At 51.8% G+C, this 17,040-nt stretch overlaps 9 protein-coding genes across 9 annotated transcripts; 4 read left to right on the forward strand and 5 right to left on the reverse strand.

Moving 5' to 3' along the window:
- Nucleotides 1-12: 12 nt before the first annotated feature.
- PV05_06802 (H/ACA ribonucleoprotein complex subunit 1) lies at nucleotides 13-1,158 on the reverse strand. Its single transcript, XM_013459575.1, has 6 exons — nucleotides 1,024-1,158; nucleotides 895-945; nucleotides 746-846; nucleotides 552-697; nucleotides 472-500; nucleotides 13-420 (listed from the first exon to the last, which is right to left on the reverse strand). The coding sequence occupies exons 1-6, from the start codon at nucleotides 1,112-1,114 to the stop codon at nucleotides 206-208; spliced, it is 633 nt and encodes a 210-aa protein (XP_013315029.1). The 5' UTR covers nucleotides 1,115-1,158; the 3' UTR covers nucleotides 13-205.
- On the forward strand, nucleotides 1,079-4,513 carry PV05_06803 (threonine-tRNA ligase). The gene is made up of 2 exons (XM_013459576.1): nucleotides 1,079-3,586; nucleotides 3,775-4,513. Exons 1-2 carry the CDS (start codon nucleotides 1,183-1,185, stop codon nucleotides 3,939-3,941), a joined length of 2,571 nt encoding a protein of 856 aa, XP_013315030.1. The 5' UTR covers nucleotides 1,079-1,182; the 3' UTR covers nucleotides 3,942-4,513.
- PV05_06804 (uncharacterized protein) lies at nucleotides 4,230-5,825 on the reverse strand. The gene is made up of 3 exons (XM_013459577.1): nucleotides 5,620-5,825; nucleotides 5,117-5,554; nucleotides 4,230-5,065 (listed from the first exon to the last, which is right to left on the reverse strand). The coding sequence occupies exons 1-3, from the start codon at nucleotides 5,641-5,643 to the stop codon at nucleotides 4,478-4,480; spliced, it is 1,050 nt and encodes a 349-aa protein (XP_013315031.1). The 5' UTR covers nucleotides 5,644-5,825; the 3' UTR covers nucleotides 4,230-4,477.
- A 163-nt stretch (nucleotides 5,826-5,988) lies between these two features.
- On the forward strand, nucleotides 5,989-7,239 carry PV05_06805 (uncharacterized protein). Its single transcript, XM_013459578.1, has 2 exons — nucleotides 5,989-6,088; nucleotides 6,139-7,239. The coding sequence occupies exons 1-2, from the start codon at nucleotides 6,071-6,073 to the stop codon at nucleotides 6,532-6,534; spliced, it is 414 nt and encodes a 137-aa protein (XP_013315032.1). The 5' UTR covers nucleotides 5,989-6,070; the 3' UTR covers nucleotides 6,535-7,239.
- On the reverse strand, nucleotides 7,104-8,399 carry PV05_06806 (uncharacterized protein). Its single transcript, XM_013459579.1, has one exon. The coding sequence runs from the start codon at nucleotides 8,237-8,239 to the stop codon at nucleotides 7,559-7,561; it is 681 nt and encodes a 226-aa protein (XP_013315033.1). The 5' UTR covers nucleotides 8,240-8,399; the 3' UTR covers nucleotides 7,104-7,558.
- Nucleotides 8,400-8,518: 119 nt separating this feature from the next.
- Nucleotides 8,519-11,893, reverse strand: PV05_06807 (uncharacterized protein). Its single transcript, XM_013459580.1, has 6 exons — nucleotides 11,717-11,893; nucleotides 11,116-11,662; nucleotides 10,940-11,066; nucleotides 10,821-10,859; nucleotides 8,827-10,771; nucleotides 8,519-8,778 (listed from the first exon to the last, which is right to left on the reverse strand). The coding sequence occupies exons 1-6, from the start codon at nucleotides 11,750-11,752 to the stop codon at nucleotides 8,620-8,622; spliced, it is 2,853 nt and encodes a 950-aa protein (XP_013315034.1). The 5' UTR covers nucleotides 11,753-11,893; the 3' UTR covers nucleotides 8,519-8,619.
- Nucleotides 11,894-12,046: 153 nt separating this feature from the next.
- Nucleotides 12,047-13,271, forward strand: PV05_06808 (uncharacterized protein; the record flags this gene model as incomplete). Its single annotated transcript, XM_013459581.1, has 1 exon — nucleotides 12,047-13,271. Exon 1 carries the CDS (start codon nucleotides 12,099-12,101, stop codon nucleotides 13,269-13,271), a length of 1,173 nt encoding a protein of 390 aa, XP_013315035.1. The 5' UTR covers nucleotides 12,047-12,098.
- Nucleotides 13,116-13,970, reverse strand: PV05_06809 (uncharacterized protein). The gene is made up of 2 exons (XM_013459582.1): nucleotides 13,708-13,970; nucleotides 13,116-13,659 (listed from the first exon to the last, which is right to left on the reverse strand). The coding sequence occupies exons 1-2, from the start codon at nucleotides 13,935-13,937 to the stop codon at nucleotides 13,311-13,313; spliced, it is 579 nt and encodes a 192-aa protein (XP_013315036.1). The 5' UTR covers nucleotides 13,938-13,970; the 3' UTR covers nucleotides 13,116-13,310.
- Nucleotides 13,971-14,157: 187 nt separating this feature from the next.
- Nucleotides 14,158-16,949, forward strand: PV05_06810 (uncharacterized protein). Its single transcript, XM_013459583.1, has one exon. The coding sequence runs from the start codon at nucleotides 14,337-14,339 to the stop codon at nucleotides 16,782-16,784; it is 2,448 nt and encodes an 815-aa protein (XP_013315037.1). The 5' UTR covers nucleotides 14,158-14,336; the 3' UTR covers nucleotides 16,785-16,949.
- The last annotated feature ends 91 nt before the right edge of the window (nucleotides 16,950-17,040 follow it).

The following is a 17,040-nucleotide window of genomic DNA, read 5'->3' on the forward strand; positions in this document are numbered from 1 at the left end:
TAATGAACGAAATGATAACACAATACAGTTTGTTGTAGACCATCACTATCGCCTATTTCCCGACAGGAGATAGGTCTACTGTTGCAGCAAACCCCCTGGATCCCATCATAGTAGCCACATTTTTGCCATGGGTATTTCCCCCAACGCCGAAATCATGCTGTAAAATTTGGAACATCCAACAGGGACAAGTAGAGACGACCATGGCCTAGAATCTGCCACGACCTCTTGGTGCTCCTCTTCCACCACCTCGTCCGCCAGAGAAGCCTCCTCGAGCTCCACCTCTTGGTGCACCACGTCCGAAGCCACCGCCGCCAAAACTACCGCCCCGGCCTCTTGGTGCTCCCCGGCCTCGAGGGGCTCCTCTACCACCTCTCATACCACCTCGTCCGGCGCCAGCTGGTTTCTTGACCCTTGCTGAACCTAGCGAATTGTCAGTTGATGCAGTGCGATCCTTTCCTAACCATGACATACCTGGTGGTGGTTTCGGCTTCGGTAAGAATCTGTGTGACACTCAGTATAGGATTCTTCTGCATCAATGTCGATACACTCACTTTTCCAGCGGTAATAGCTTGTCACCACCAATATAGAATTTATCTCCGGCCTTGAAAGATGTAGCTTGGATTCCTTCTTGTGGTTTGATGGTGAAGTAGACCTGGTTGATCGGTCCTAGAATCTCGTCCACTTTTCCTATCGAAGTCTACTCTTGTCAGACAATGTCCTTCAATCATACCATCATTCGCTGTACCTTGTTCTCGAGATAGATCGGTGCGTTGAAGTAGGGAATCTTGGGGTTGACCGATTCGCAGACCATTTCACCCTCGGAGGCATGCAAGAACGTGCCCAATTCTGCCAAAAATCAGTCCGGAATACATCGAACGGCACAGTCAGACTCACCAAACACCTGGGCAGGCGGACCAAAGCTCTGTTGCTGGAAACCACCTCGTCCTGCGCAGCCACCAAGTCAGTTCTCATTTCGGCGCAGGGAAATTTCTTGTGCGCAGCGCGCGGAGACTTGTAAATTACCTCCGCCTCTTCCTCCAAATCCAAACGATCCTCTTCCTCTATCACCACCTCGAAAGCCGCCACGACCTCGCGAATCACCTCGGAACGCCATTGTTGTTGTGGAAGGGCGACGTTGTGTTGCGACGGTATTTGCAGATTCTGGGGGAAAAATAAATTTCTATGTTCTCCGTTCAAGGTGCATGCGGGCAACTGAATTTCACCTCACACGTGATTGGCGCCTCAATTATTCGACACTTGGGACACGGTTACCGTGCTCCCCACAAGTCGATATTGCACAACATTCAATATCCCACGACCTCGACCCGATCTTTTATTATGACCCACCAGAAGAAGGTCAGCCTCAACCCTCACGATCTTTGGGGTGTCTTGAAAGGCGCCAATATGAGTCAAAATGGCACGGCAGCGGGCCCTGGGCCTGACTCATCCACCCCTGGTTCCAACGCTTCAAAAAGACCAGTGAGCCCAACATCAAACAAGAAAGTCCCAAACAGACCAAAAGAGATGTCTTCCAAGGCAGCCCCGCCGGCAAACCAGCCACCCAAGCAACTCCCGGATTTCATCATTCAGAGAAACGAATTTTTTGATCAGCTAAAAAAGCAATATGACGATGACCTCGCCGCGAGAGAAAAGTCGCCCATACAGATCAAACTCATCCCAGCCTCCGGCCAAGAACTCTCCGTCGAAGGCAAAGCCTGGGAGACGACACCAGGTCAGCTGTTGAAGAACGTCCCGAAGGAACGCGCGGGCCAGATCGTCGTTGCAAAAGTCGACGACAAAGTATGGGATCTCGACCGCCCGCTCGAAAAGGACAGCAAGGTCTCATATCTCACCTTTAACGACCCCGAAGGCCGCGATGTCTTCTGGCACTCATCTGCCCACGTGCTAGGTGAATGTGCGGAACATGAGTACGGTTGCCGTCTCTCCCACGGCCCGCCCACAGCCATGGGCTTCTTCTACGACATGGCCCTCGAGCCCGGCCAGGCCGTCCGCGAAGCCGACTGGGCATCCCTGGAGTCTCGCGCGAAGAGATACTTCAAGGACAAACAGCCATTTGAAAGGCTTGAAGTCTCCAAAGACAACCTCCGCAAAATGTTCGGCTACAGCAAGTACAAGATGCACTATATCGAGAAATTCGTTCCTGACGGCGAATCGTCCACAGTCTACCGCAACGGCTCTCTCGTCGACCTGTGCCAGGGCCCACACATCCAGAACACGAAGAGAATCGAATCCTTCAAGATCATGAAGAACAGCTCCGCCTATTTCCTCGGCGACCAGAACAACGACTCTCTCCAGCGCATTCACGGCGTCGCCTTTCCTACCAAGCAGCAACTCAAAGACTGGGAGCACTTCCTCGAAGAGGCCAAGAAGCGTGACCACCAAGCCATTGGCCAACAACAAAAACTCTTCATGTTCAGCCGTTTCTCCCCCGGCTCACCCTTCCTCCTCCCGCACGGCACACGCATCTTCAACGCCCTCCAACAAATGCTGCGCGAACAATACTGGGAGCGCGGCTACCAAGAAGTCCAGTCCCCCAACATGTACGACGTCGAGCTCTGGAAGATCTCGGGCCACTGGCAGCACTACCAAGACGACATGTTCCGCGTGCAAGTCAAAGAGGACTCGACCGACCCGATGCCCCTGTCCGACCAAAAGCCCGACGGCAAGCCCGTCGCCCCGCCCCAAGCGCACGACAAGGACAAGGGCGTCTTCGCGCTCAAACCCATGAACTGTCCCGGCCACTGCATCATGTTCCGCGACGAGGAGCGCAGCTACCGCGAACTGCCGTGGCGCGTGGCCGACTTTGGCGTGCTACACCGCAACGAAGCCTCCGGCGCCTTGTCGGGCCTCACCCGCGTGCGCAAGTTCCAACAAGACGACACGCACATTTTCTGCACCAACGAGCAAGTCCAGACCGAGATCGAAGCCCTCTTCGACTTCATGGAGCACGTGTACGGCCTGTTCGGTTTCCCGTTCAAGCTGAAATTCTCCACCCGCCCCGAAGGATACATGGGCAGCCTGGAGGACTGGGACGCGGCCGAGGCGCGCCTCAAGCAAGCGCTGGTCAACTTCCGCGGCGACGACTGGGAGATGAACGAGGGCGACGGCGCGTTCTACGGGCCCAAAATCGACATCACCATCTCCGACGCCCTGATGCGCGAGTACCAGTGCGCCACGATCCAGCTGGACTTCCAGGGCCCGCAGAACTTCAAGCTCGAGTATCGCACCGGCGAGAGCGCCGAGGCCGCGCAGCAATCCGATGGTCGTGATGCCAAGGGTCTGACCCCCGGTATGGCTCGGCCTGTCATGATCCATCGTGCCATCATCGGCTCATTTGAACGGTTCATTGCCATCCTGTGCGAGCATTTCGCAGGCAAGTGGCCCTTCTGGTTGTCGCCCCGGCAAATCTTGGTCATTCCAGTCATGAAAGGTGCAGAGGACTATGTTCGCGAGATCCAGTCGATTTTCCATAAGGCGAGAATGTACGTCGACATTGATGTCAGTGGGAATACTCTGCAGAAGAAGATTCGCTCAGGGCAGTTGGCTCAGTATAACTTTATCTTCGGTAAGTCTTCCTTTCGTTTGCGCGATCCTTCCCTTCTCCCAGCGGTACCGGAGCCCAAAGACCGCGAGTGCTTGCCAGCTGCGTTTCTTGCAGGAGGGTGAAACCGGCGGCCTTGCCATGACAGAAGGGAGGAGGTTGGATTGATCACCTCTGTGACTCTTTTGCTAACCATTTCACGTTCCCCATAGTCGTCGGCGCCAAAGAACAAGAAACCCGCACCGTGAACATCCGCAATCGCGACGACCCAGAAACCCAAAAAATGGGTGAACTCATCCCGCTGCAGAACGCGCTCGAACGGCTCACGGAGCTGCGCGACCAGCGACGTCTCAAGAACAAGATTGACATGTCCAACTAGCACTCTGCTCTTGCCAAGCAACAAGCGACAAGTCTGATATGTCGGACTAATTTAGCTTCATGGTTTTGGGGTCTCGTCATACAACAAGCTTCTGCAACCTGCCGCAACAGATCGAACTTGGGTTCCGTCTACGTGTGTACCTCTACACAAACGGTGCCACATCCCTGTGGCTAGACTAGAAGAGAGGGTGAAAGCAACAGGGATATAGCAATTGAGGGTCGCGGTGTGTTAGAAAGGTGGAAATCGGACAGAAGGACAAAAGACTTGCCACGAGAGCATAGCCGCTATGACGAAGCACGTTATCATTGCAATCTTGTTTGTTCCCACCTCAAGCAATAGGTGAACCCTTCGTAGATCAAACGGATCAAGAGCTACTCGAAATCAAACACACGAAACAACGATCAAGATCGTATACTTGGCCAGCGCATGTCAGATTGCCTGGAACCAATGTCACTCCTGGTTTTGTGCGGATCGTCAGGCACACATGACCGGATATCGAAAAGTAGGAAAATGGTATAATTCAACAACTCCATACCTCATGCAGCCTGCTCGGGAGTCTCACCCTCAGCAACTACAGGTACAGGAAGGCCTCGACTCGGGCTCTGCAAAACCAACTGTTCATGCCGTCTGGCTCGTAAAAAGTCCGAGACAGCCCTGATAAGGATAAACCAGCCAACAATCATCAAAACGTACGATATCCAATCCGCGCTCGTGAATCCTCCCATGCCGTGCCTTCCTGAAGCTTGATTTCCTGATCCATCGACAGTATTGGGGTCGAAATCATGGCTGTTCGGATCCGGTGGTGATGAATTCGAGAACTGTCCAGGATTGCCTGTATCTTGACCACCATCACTAGAGCCAGTCATATAAAAGCCGTATTGAACCAGAGTTAATCCCAACCCGGCTCGACTGCCATGTTTTGCTGCATGTGTAGTGTGAAGAAGATAGGTAAGGAGAAAGCCGACAAGTTGGAAAGACATGGAAATCATGCCATTCCATACGAAGGAGAAAACGGATCCGACAGGAAGACCATCAACGTAGACCTCGTCAGATGACATGCCGGGAGCTAGTATCGTGGTCTCCCAGTATGGAGGAGTCGCATCGGCGGCAGCTTGTTCATATGTCTAGAATCATGTTAGTAGTTTATATTGTTATCAATCCGGTGCATCACTTACGGGTGGTTTGTCATCGAGTTGTTCACCTCTTTCTGGCTTTGCCGACAAATTTGCGAAAACACCATCTGTCGCTCGAGCAGACGTCGGCATTGGCCTGAAAGCCGGAAGCTCCGTCACCCTACGCTCAATTGTAGGCACCGGTGGTGCGTCGACAGCCGGGATTCGTGGGGACATCGCATCATGTCTTGCGGTTGGTGGTTCGGCTCTCATCAATCGCTGTCTGTCGTCACCATCGTTTTCTTCATCGGACGCTTCTCCATCGTCAAAGGTGTCTTCAAGGTCTCGATCGGCTTCCGTAGAGAGGGGATCTTGGTTCAACAGGCGGCGGCCTGTGGGTGAAGATGCTCTAGAGTGGAAGGATGGAGGAGGTGAGGAAGGAACGCCATGGTGAGCGTCTGGAGAAAGAGGAGAATAGTTTTCATTGTCGTGTGTGTTCACCTGAAGAGCAGTCAGTATTGATTCAAGTTGTGGCTGACAGGATTCGGCATGAGGGTGGTCCTTACCGCTTCATATCGCTGAGGGGCCATCGCAGGCCTGCGCTTCACCAGATGTGTCGCAGTCGCAGCGTAGTCGAGAAATCAGTCACCGATGACCGGCTGCGACAAAGGTAGAGAGGGATTTAGGAGATGAGTAGTCGTAGGACGAGGACTGGAAGGGAGTGGAAGATGGTGGTTGTTAGGCGAGAGAATACCACTGTAGGGTGAGTTTCAGAGGATGATTTGGTCTGCGCCACTGCGGAAGCGACTGGCAACTGGCAACTGCACAGCCAGGCAACCCGGTCCTTCCCTAAAACAGGCTAGCCAGAAAGTTGTTGGAGAGCATCCATCGTACGAGTTCTGTGTAGTCGTCGGCGTCATTTATTGTTGCTCGCACTTCGAGATTCAGGTCAATGCGCATGGTATCTCTGACAACCATCCTTCCTTTTCTCAAAGCTCGCCATACGTGCCCATCAAGATGGCAGCTCAGCAATCCGTGAGTCTAACAACACCCAGTGGTTCTCGTCAGCTCATTTCTTTGTCTAGGTCGCCCTCAAGCACTGGGCGCGCATCATCAAACAATGGCCTGTCGACAAGGTCCGCCCCGAACATGTCGCCTTTCAAAAGGTCATGCAACACCGTTTGAAGGAGTTGACTTCTCCCACTGCAGCCGCGGACAACGTTAAAGCGGATGGAGCACTGGTCACACCTGCCAACCCTACGCAACCGAATCAAGAAAACGAGATGCGACAAATCAATGCTCTCTACAGCCTTCTCGAAGATCGCTATCTCAAAGAATACCCCATGCCAAGCAAGGTTCGCCATCCTGCGAGCCGGCCTACGTACTACGAAGATCTCGTCAAGGAGATGGGTGAAGCACCTACTCGCACGTGGGCTGCCTCGATGTGGAATAGAATTAGCGGCATGCTGCGATTTTCTTGAGCACTGTCTGAGAAGCTACATAAAGTACCTACATTCTCTGGCTAACAGCATCTACAGCATGCTGTGAGACGGGTACGTCAGGCATAAAGTGTTGGAAGCGATATACAGACTCGAGTCATCCGGGAGAATTCCATGAATGCTTTCATGGTAGCGAATAGCCATCTCTCCGGAACCGCTGAAGACGCCATGAGGTCAATCGCCGGTACAGCTGAGACAGAGCACGCTGCTGGGCGGTTGCGAAGGTAGCTCTTGTCACTCCGAGTTGACAATCGACGGGCTTCCGAGTACTGCGCTGTAGCTATTGCACAAGCCACTGTATAAGTCACGACTTTGCAGCACATGGGAGTAGAGCTCTTTCGAGAGCTTTATCTCCAGCGATCATAGCTTTGGGGATCGAGTCTCGCCATGACTCCCAACGGCAGCATGTCTTTCCAAGTTCTTGCGGACCTTTATTGGCAGTGGAAGCTGCAGATTCTCATCATTTGCACCAGGCTATGGGTTTCGCTTCCTGAACAAGCGCGGTGGTCAGAAATTGTCTGAGCAAGCAAACCAAGGGGAACACTCGAGGATTGTATATATATATATATTACTATCTTTCCGACAAGGCGACCACCGAAGCAGACTACGATGTGGAGAATATCTTCCAATGACTGATTTCAGTGCTGTATAATAGGACTCCTAATGAGTTGAGACTGTCATTTCCTCGTTCGCCTGCAGATACTATGCCCTTGCCCCTGTCCATGGCCTCCACGCCAACCCCAGAGTCATTATTCCAAAACCCATCAAACACCCCCCAAGCTGAGCTGAAATTCCAAAACCATTCCTTACAGCCCATAAAGTATATTCCATATCTCGTGTTGCCCGCCGTTTCATTCATTCTCTTCAGGTAGCCTAAGCCCTCCGATTGCCAGTCGTAACGCCATATATTGGTTCCGGTTGCCCAGCGCCATGTATCCATATTGCTGTCCAGATCCATAATGCATTCAACCGTTCTCGTATTTCCAGCAGCCACCAGACGTTCATTTTACGGCATCATTGCCTCCGCCTCCTCATCTGTGACGAAGATTTCAGCCACAGGACAGTGATCCTCGTCTCCAAAGTCACCATCATATTGCTTTTTGCGTCCTCGCTCCCCGTACCGTCCAAGCATGTAACTCGGCAGGAACAGCTCGTCATTCCATGTAAAGCCTTGGCTGTGCTTGGTGTACGTGATCAACCGAGGAGGTTCATCAGGGTCATCGTGCATTGAGTTCAGATTGATCGACTTGTACGAGCTAGACGCCAGCATCGATGGGCCGAGAGGAGACGAGGACTGCCCAAACAAGGTGGAGATCGCACTTGGAGCAGGAGCAGGATAGCCGGCTCTGTGCTTGTCCTTGCGCTCGGATGCGTGGATAACCACATCGACATTACCGGTCGGCGTCGAGGTGAGAGGTAATTGGTTTCCTAGACCTGGAGAAGCTACACTTCGGAAGTGATCGGTCCGTGCGGGCGGCGAGTTGTATGACCAGGCAGAGGTAGACTCTTGATCGGAGCCTAGCGAGGAGGGGCCAGCGTCCGAGGACTCGGCTCGTTCAGCGTTCTTGATGTAGCGTGCGCTGCGGCGTCGGCGGTTGAGCGGTCTGTAGTCTGTGTTGTTGTTCACGTGGACCGGTATCTTGATGGCCCTCGAGCCCGGAGGTGGAGGTCCAGCAGGATCAGCCATTGTGATGCGGATGTTGGAGTTGGATGAGACTCGATCAACGCCGTCCCCAGCTCCGTAATGTTAGCCGTAAAGGAAACCGAACTAATTCTTGAGAGAGTTTACATGAGTGTATGAAGAAAAGAAGAAGAAGAAGAAGTGGTTGGAGTCGGATACAGAAGGCGTCACGTTTCACTTGAGTCATCTGCAGGTGAATTGGCGCAGATTCCAGATTCCCCGCATCATTCTCGTGATAGCGATAAGACATTCCACGCTAAAACAAAACGAGGCGGCACTGTCCGATTGGCTGAGACTTTCATTTCATTGTCTGCTTGGCTTCTACCACAGCAGAGCTATCAACATTTCCTTGAATACTGAAGGTAGCTTTGCTTCAGGTTGATGTTTCATGCATAATACCATGGCTCGTCAAAGACATGGTATCTATGACCGCGAACCCCCTCGCCCCGGAACAAGGCTGGGAATCGGCGTCCCGGTGGAACCTGCTCTTCAGGAATCCTCTCGTCTGTGTATGAGGCTGGTTCTCCCACGACAAATTTCCCGACCTACAATGTGTTAGTCAACAGGTCACAAAAGATGGTCGGTCGGCTCACCTGGATCTCGGTATCTGTAATGGTACCTCGGCTGACACGGGCATAACCCACTCTCTTGATATCCTTGTAGAGGATATACTCGCACCATCGATCCCAATCGCTCCTATCAATGTCGTGCATACCACTGACCTCGCCTACGTACGTGTTGTAGTTGCCTTCTTTTGGTTTGACCACAAGGTAGCTGAGCAGAATAGATGGCCGAGAGCTGGCACCCATCAGTTTGGCAAGATACTCCGACTGTAGCCGTCGGTCTTCTGGGTCTTCTTCCTGTCCGGAGTGGAACACGAAAACATCCACCAGCGTGTCGTACACGTCCAAAGTAGCTTCGATTGCAGGTGCAAGTTCACCAACCGGCGAGGGCAGAAGATGATGAGTCGAATTGACAATGGGGAATTTCGAGAGCAACGCTGATCCCCAGGTATGTTTGTTGGGTCCCGGACCGAAGTCCACATACATGCCCAGATCTTCGGCTAGATATTGCGTAGTATCGCGGTTGCCCATGATAATCCGTTGCAGATCTGACTCAAGCAGCCCGACCACATCAAGCTCGAGTTCCTTGATAGCATCCCGCATCCGTCTCTCAGAGGACCACATATCATTATCAAGTGAAAAGTGGATCGTCCAGATACCAGCCGTGATGAGTTTCTCATCCTTGTGGTAGGGCACATAATCGTTCGTTGGAAATCGTAGATACGCGATAGAGCCCGTCAGCAGCTGTAACGCAAGTAGGATGTGGAGATAGTAAGCTGATTGTTTTCGTTCGCGGGGGCTCGACGTTGTCTTTTGTTTGTGGCTGCCATTCGTAATTAGCGCTGAAAAGACTCCAGCACCGATCATCAGCATAGTCGTAATCATAACCCAGTCGGTGTGCTCTCTGACAAGTGGTCCGCCGGGTACGAAAGCATAGGCTACAACCCAGACATGGAACAGGACCATCACGTTGTAGAAGAGGAAGCCAAGTCCGAAAGTGATGGCTGGGTTGTGTTGGACAGCCGAGGAAATAAGGACAGGAGCAACTCCCATAGTATAGAAGGCCAAAACAAGGCCACCGTAGAAGCCAGTCCAGTTACCGTAGAGGGTAAGCAAGGCAGCACCGACAGATCCCAGTCCAAATGCAGTCCATGATCCAAAGAAACCTGGTAAGGCGATGCCGAAAAACAGACCCGCACTCATGACGAGCAACGTTACAGCTCCTTGAGGTACTGCCAATGGTCCTCGCACAGGATAGCCTTCCCAGACCCATAAAATCATCGTGCTGGAGTCGGAGAGCAGAGAGTGCATAGCGAATACGAGTCCACCAAAGCCGAGTCCAGCCAAAAGACTTGATCCTTTTCTCGCATTTGGTGGAACATAATCGCCCCCGCTAGTAGAAACTTGTCGCGTCGATCGCCAGACGGCGAAAATAGCAACTACCAAGGCAGTTTTGTTCCAGCCACCAATGCCGGGATGCAGGATGGGCCAGACAGGATTGTTTGTGTGGTTGGCGAATTTGGAAATGCTCGATAGAACAAGTCCGATACTCCAAGCCAGTATCCGGCTCTGGAGGCGCGCGGAATTTCGTCTTTCAGCATACCATGCGGCTGACCAGCCCAGACATCCCATCCACACCGCGAAGCCAACGGTAAACAGTCGATGGGCGGGATCCTTGACAAGCCAGGCAGCAAGTCCCACCAAAGACGACATATGGACCCATCGGTTGTGTTTGATTGCCAGAGACCGGAGGAATGGAACACCGAGCAAGAAAGGCGAAACAGTAGACATGACCATGACTTCATAGCCTGATATACCCATATGCCATAGCGGAAAATACCAGACGAGAACGCCTAGGGACGTGAGAACAGACCAAAAAAAGTAGCCATGGAGGATTTCAGCCAGGGCGTCGAGCATGGCGGGCCAGTAGTAGGGACCGTCGAAGGTGGAGGTATGAATTAGAGCACTGTCGCGACTAGAAACCTGTTAAGTTGGCGAGATCGATTGAGGTTTATATGACTTACTCTTTCTCCTTCACTGATTCCTTGAGGAGCTTGGCGTCACTAGTTAATAATTAGCCACCAACCAATCCATTGTTCGAATTGGTCGTACTTTTGAGTATCTTGGGAGTAACTGCACGTACCCTCTGCTGAGACCGTTGATATCTTTCACAACAAGCTCAAATGTTTGGAAATCAAGTGCTGTCACGGCATCAAAGGCCACGTCGAACAGGATAAGTGCCCATTCAAAGAAGGCGTAAATCGTATATGCTGAGAAGCGTCAGATTGGCTTTTCTTCCAATGAAGTATGGAGGCATACCGCCGGCCACTTTATGGACCTTGTGCTGAATGAAGAAATAAACTAGAGGGACAAGGGTTCCGAAGAAAAGACCAGCCAGGACTTTTCGATATTTAATTGAGGCAGGATTGGGAGGACTTAGTGCAAGACAGCCCAACGTCCAAGGTAGGGTAGCAACAAGATAGGATATCATGAAGATATCGTGCCAATCATGGTCATCGGTAGATGTCACGTATGTCCATCCTCCGCATGTAAGAGTCCTGAACAGTCCTGTTGCTGCAACGATACCTGGCAGGCTGGACTTCGGTCTTCTTGTGAGGAGGTAGAACAGCCCAACCAGGACAAAGCGAGGCCCAGAGGTGATGGCAATGAAGACCATAAAGACAGATCGTTCAGGGTATCGGTCGCCGATGGTGGCAGAGACGGAGGGAAACCACTCTTCAGGATAGCCATAGTGTTCGTTTTGTACAATTTTGTGGTAATGGAGCGAGACACCGACTATGAAAGCTCCAATAAACGCAGCATATGCGACGACTGTATGAGCCCAAGAAACGTATTTTCCGTTGAACTGGATGGTGTTAGCTGCAGCAACGGCAGGTGCTGGGAGGATCAGATCACGCACAGAGAACACCACGTCGCCCTCCTTCTTGGGCGCCATTGCAGGGGAACGCAGGCTGTCAAACAATAACCTGCATCCACCGGAGAAACGAAGAACAAGAGATAAATGAATGACAAGAAGAAGTGACAAACAAATGTTTTCTGATTCAAGCTGCGCCCTGAGAAAACAGGTGGAAGTACATACGAAGTACGATCTCGAAGTGGCCCCTGATCGGCTGCTACGGTTCTTTTAGCTGCAGCCGCGGCAACGCCAAAAAACTTTGGGGGCCGAACTTCTTTCACGACATCATCTCCAACTGGAGCGAAAAAAAAGTTCCCACCTCCACGTTCGACGATCAGCGCAGCGTTGAGTCCTGCAACATAGACGAGAAATCACAACTGGTAGAATGGCAGCCGCTAGCGACAAGGCTCGCTTCTTTCTTGAGCAGTCAATACCGGAGCTCAAAGAGTACGAACGCAAGAACATCTTCAGCGCCGAGGAAATCAGCAGCATCGCCCGCAAACGATCCGACTTTGAACACAAAATTAATGCAAGAGGTTCAACACCCTCAGACTACGCCCGATATGCCGAGTTCGAAATCAATGTCGATGCCTTGAGGCGGAAGAGAGTCAAGAGACTAGGCATAAAGTCAACCGCGCACAGCGGGAAGAGGCGCATTTTCTTCGTCTTCGACCGGGGCACGAGAAAGCATCCTGGAGACGTGGACTTGTGGCTGCAGGCAATCGATTTTGCCAGGAAACAAAAGGCCTACAAGAAGCTGCAAGAGTTATTCGCCAACGTTCTTCGCCTACATCCTCGAAAATCGGATCTATGGATATATGCAGCGCAGTTTGCAATTGACGAGAATGGGGACATGACTGAGGCCAGGAGTTATATGCAGAGAGGACTGCGCTTTTGCAAAAGCTCACGAGCTATGTGGCTGGAGTACGGAAGGCTAGAGATGTCACACATTGCCAAAATCCAAGCCCGCCGAGAAGTCCTAGGCATTGCGGACAGTCAGAGAGGTCAGACCACGAATGTCGCGGAGGACGAGAATGTCATGCGCCTGCCCAGATTGACAGCAATGGATGTCAACCCTGAAGGTGAAGGAGAGGAAAACGACAACGCAGCCTTACAAAATCTGGAATCGACGCCTGCCTTGAGCGGTGATATCCCGATTGCGATATTTGACGCCGCCATGGCTCATTTCAGGGATCCTTCCTTCGGCCTGGACTTCTTCCATATGGTACTCGAGTACGATGATCTTTCGGCTTGTCGGAGGATTGCAACTCATGTCGAAACCGAACTGATGAAGGACACCCCGCAGAATTGGCACAGTCAAGTGTGTCATATTCTGCTGCCAATTGTATCAGTGCAAACTGATGCGCCAGAATTTCCTGCTGCTTTCAGACAGTTCCTATTACGTCTCAAAGAGGCCAGAACAGGGACGAGCAGTGCAGAACTTGTCACTTGGGTAAAAGATTGGTTACAGAAACTTATGGAGACTCCGAACCTTGACGAAGGAATCAAGACTGTGGGATATTCGGTACTGAGTTCCATGGAAGGTTCTGGGGAGTAGCTCAACAAAATCTGCGCATAGCAGCAGCTTTTGGAGGTATTAATCTGTGTCACCTTTTGACCTTGCCTGCTTCTTGCTCGAATGCAGATGCTTCCTTTTCAGTCTTGCTTCGTTCTCTGCCTTTTGAAGTTGCTGAACCTTCTCCTTCTGTTGCTTTGTTGTTTCGCCTGGTACATTGTGCTTGTATACGTCCACAATCAGCTCATTGAGCTTACGATAACAGGCCTCCTTGTTGGCTTGCTGCTTGCGACTGTCGTCGGCTTGAACCACGAGACTGGAAGAGTTCTCAGCATAGTATCTGGATGCAAGGAGGCCTTTGTGCAAGACAGGAGGAAGTATTGCGAAGAGGCGGTCAACAGGAATGCGTAGTTGTGCTTTAGAGTTGACTCTGCTACAGTGAGATCAAGACATGAGATAGGACGCTCTTCAATCATACTTGTTCACATTCTGACCACCAGGGCCACTGGATCGACTGTAAGTCACTTCTCCAAGCCCGTGAAGAGACTCGGTAGCCTTGTAATTCTTGAACCATTCTCTTGCTGCGTTGTAGTCATACTCAGGAAGCTCGACCTTGGCAGAGTAGTACCTAGGGGCTAGCTGTGGCAACTGACGATGACATAATGACCATGGGGTCAGATAGCGCGCAGATCTACACCATGGCAGCATTGGCGACACCAAAGGATCCTTTGTATCGATCGCGACGACCACCTTGAGCAAGGTCGACGACCGACAGCTTTTATCACATTCAGACGACTCTATCTACACAGGTAAGTTTGCCGAAGGGCTTGACATAGAAAAGGGCAGGTTTTCCGAATTTCTCCGGCTGCAGCTTTCCTCTGCGCCTTCTTCTCAAGCAAACACTCACGTCAAATTGCTTCGGTTCATACAACAATTCACCATCTTGTTCCAGCCTCTCGTCCCCTTTTCTTCCGTCAGTCTTACTGTGTGGGTGCCTTGGTGTTGATGAAGCTCGGTTGAGACCTCCCAACTTTTTCTTCATCTTCTTCCCCGGTCTACAAGCCTTACAGCATTGAAATCGCCCTCCATGCATCGCACCGCCTCAAAATGAGTGAAACAAACCCTCCACCAGAAGCCCTAGGCTTTGGTAGATCCCAGACTCCAGAGAGCCCACGGCCCGTCCACATACCCGAGCCTTCAAATATCCCCGTGTTGCTGAACCAGATGGACCCAGTCTTTAATGACACTGCGACTTACAATATTCCACACAACCAAAACTTTTCTCCTTATTCAGACCCTGCGCGCAATATGACTGAGACAAATTCTGACGAACAAGACGCTGTTCAAAATTTTCTGCGTGGTGCCGAGGAAGAAAACGTGCGCTTTGACAGCGCCCCAGACACAAATGGCCAAAATACCCAGAATGATGCTACAGGCGATTCCACACTTTTTTCAGCCCTTGCGAACAACTCTACATACCACCACGCGTCTGCGCAGCAGCAAAATGACCCACCAACTGCCTCCAGTCAGTCACAAGCTGGCCCGCATTTCGGTGATGATGCCGGTGTTGAGACTACTACTGCCCACACCAATGCCAATGAAGCCAGTGTGGTCCATCTCGGTGGTGCTGATAACATTTCCAACCCAGTGAACTCTGATGCTCAGCCTGCTCGAGGTGGAGTTGATTATCAGTCACTTTTGGAAACTATCGCCCAGTCTGCTTCTACTGCACCCGCACCAGAGCCTGTTTCTGCTCCGACTACTGCCGCATCGTTCATCGATTCAGGCACCCAAATACTGCCACTTGTTCCAGGCTTGCCCCCAAAACCGCCGGCCAACCTGGAACTATCAGATACTCCCAGCTACCAGACATTTCCTACTTCTACTGCCGAGACACAAACACCGTATCAGCACGTGAACAACGATGCTGCCCAAGCCAACAGTGCAGAATCGTTCGTACCAGGATCAGCCCACTCCATGATCCAGGATCTTGCATCCCATTTTCCACCTGGCTGGCCCCAAGCTGTAAGCCAATTGCCACCCCAGACCGCGCCACCTCCTTTGCACGGACAGACTTTCCAACCTCCTGAGCCGACAAAATCAACGGACCCAAGTGATCGACCGTGGACTCCCCGGACACAAAGTTTGTATGATCAATTCCTTGAAGATGAGCGTCGATATGTGACTGAGGGTATCTGGGACAAGTTTCCAAATGGCTCCCGGCTTTTTGTGGGTAATTTGCCCAGCGAAAAAGTGACCAAACGTGATCTGTTCCATACTTTCCACAAACACGGTCGCTTAGCCCAGATCTCGATCAAGCAGGCCTATGGCTTTGTACAGTTTCTGGAGGCCTCGTCGTGTCAAGCCGCACTCCAGGCAGAACAAGGAGTGGAGATTCGAGGAAGAAAAGTTCATCTGGAGATCTCTAAGCCACAGAAGAACACTCGAGGGCAGGGACAAGGAAACAAAAGACGTCGATCAAGATCCCCAGACCGTGGAGTCCAACGTCAAGGTGATCGCTCGGGACGAAACTACAGTGATTTCAGAGAAGAAAGGCACAGACGTGATGATTATCGTGGACGCTCGCCATCCCCCAGGGGCTATCGCTCGAGAGATGATTACCGTTCTGTCGTGCAAAGTCCCAGATTTGGCCCAGACGGCAGACCAAGATCACCTTATGGTAGCTTCCCACCGCCAGTCCCCGCTGGTTACGATGAAGAAGCGACCTTACCTTTGCCTCGAAGAGAACCCCGCGACATCCCTGACGTGCAACTGTTGATTCTTGAGCCTACAGTCGCGCAGGGCTTTATTAATTGGATAGAGCAGGGTTTTCGTTCCAAAGGCCTACGAGCTTCGACCATATGGCTCAGCCCTCGACTACCACTCAACGGCGTGGTGAAAAGGCAGATCATCGAAGGTGTTCAGGCTGTGGTCAAATTGACTCAGGGTGCTCAGTACAACAGCAAGATTCCTCTTCAGGTATTCGACCGGTCGGCAGGTGCTTCGAATGTCAACTTCAATGAGTATGCCGATCTTGATGTTTCAGTTGCAGCGGCTATTGTCCTTCACGCTCGGCAAAAGGAACGAGGCTACACTCAGACTCCACAATTTCCTGCTCCCCCTCCTCCTCCCGCCCCTCAAGGATATGCTCAAGGACAGTACGGCCAACCCGCTCCTCCACAGTATCCACCTCAAATGCCCTCGTCATTCCCGCAGCAGCAGCAAGGTCAATATCACTACGGTCAGCCGACTTCATATCAGGGTCAAGCACAGACACCTGTGACGCCGACTTCTTCCGCCAACCTCCAGCAACTGCTGGCAAATCTACGACAGCCTGGAGAACAGCAGAGTGCTGCAAGCGCAGTTCCGACGTCTGATCTTGCAGGTCTACTCAGCAACGTTGCTCGACAGAATCAGGGTGGACAGTTTCCTCAGTCGCCGTCCGGACAACAGCCTCAGCAAGGATATGGTGGTGCACCAGTTTATGGGCCTGGACAGCAGTCACAGCAGAACGTCCAGAATATTATGGATACTTTGGCACGTTACGGTCGATGATTGAGACGGCTCGAGCACTAGAAGATGTTGAGATCCGCTGCTCTTTGGAGTGACGGCTTCAGACGCAGCATGAGATTATGTGAAACTTCCTGAGATAGCAGCATTAGAGAAATAGAGCAGCTGAAATATGGGTGACGTAGCTGACAACGACAATTGACACTGTACATGATACACCTCTCGTTCCTCGCCGGTTATGAATATGATGCTTCTCCACGCGTGTATTCGGCATGCGATGCTGGAAAGGCTCTTCGCATAG

The sequence above is a fragment of the Exophiala xenobiotica genome (assembly GCF_000835505.1).
Source record: "Exophiala xenobiotica strain CBS 118157 unplaced genomic scaffold supercont1.4, whole genome shotgun sequence".
In the NCBI taxonomy this organism is placed as follows: domain Eukaryota; kingdom Fungi; phylum Ascomycota; class Eurotiomycetes; order Chaetothyriales; family Herpotrichiellaceae; genus Exophiala; species Exophiala xenobiotica.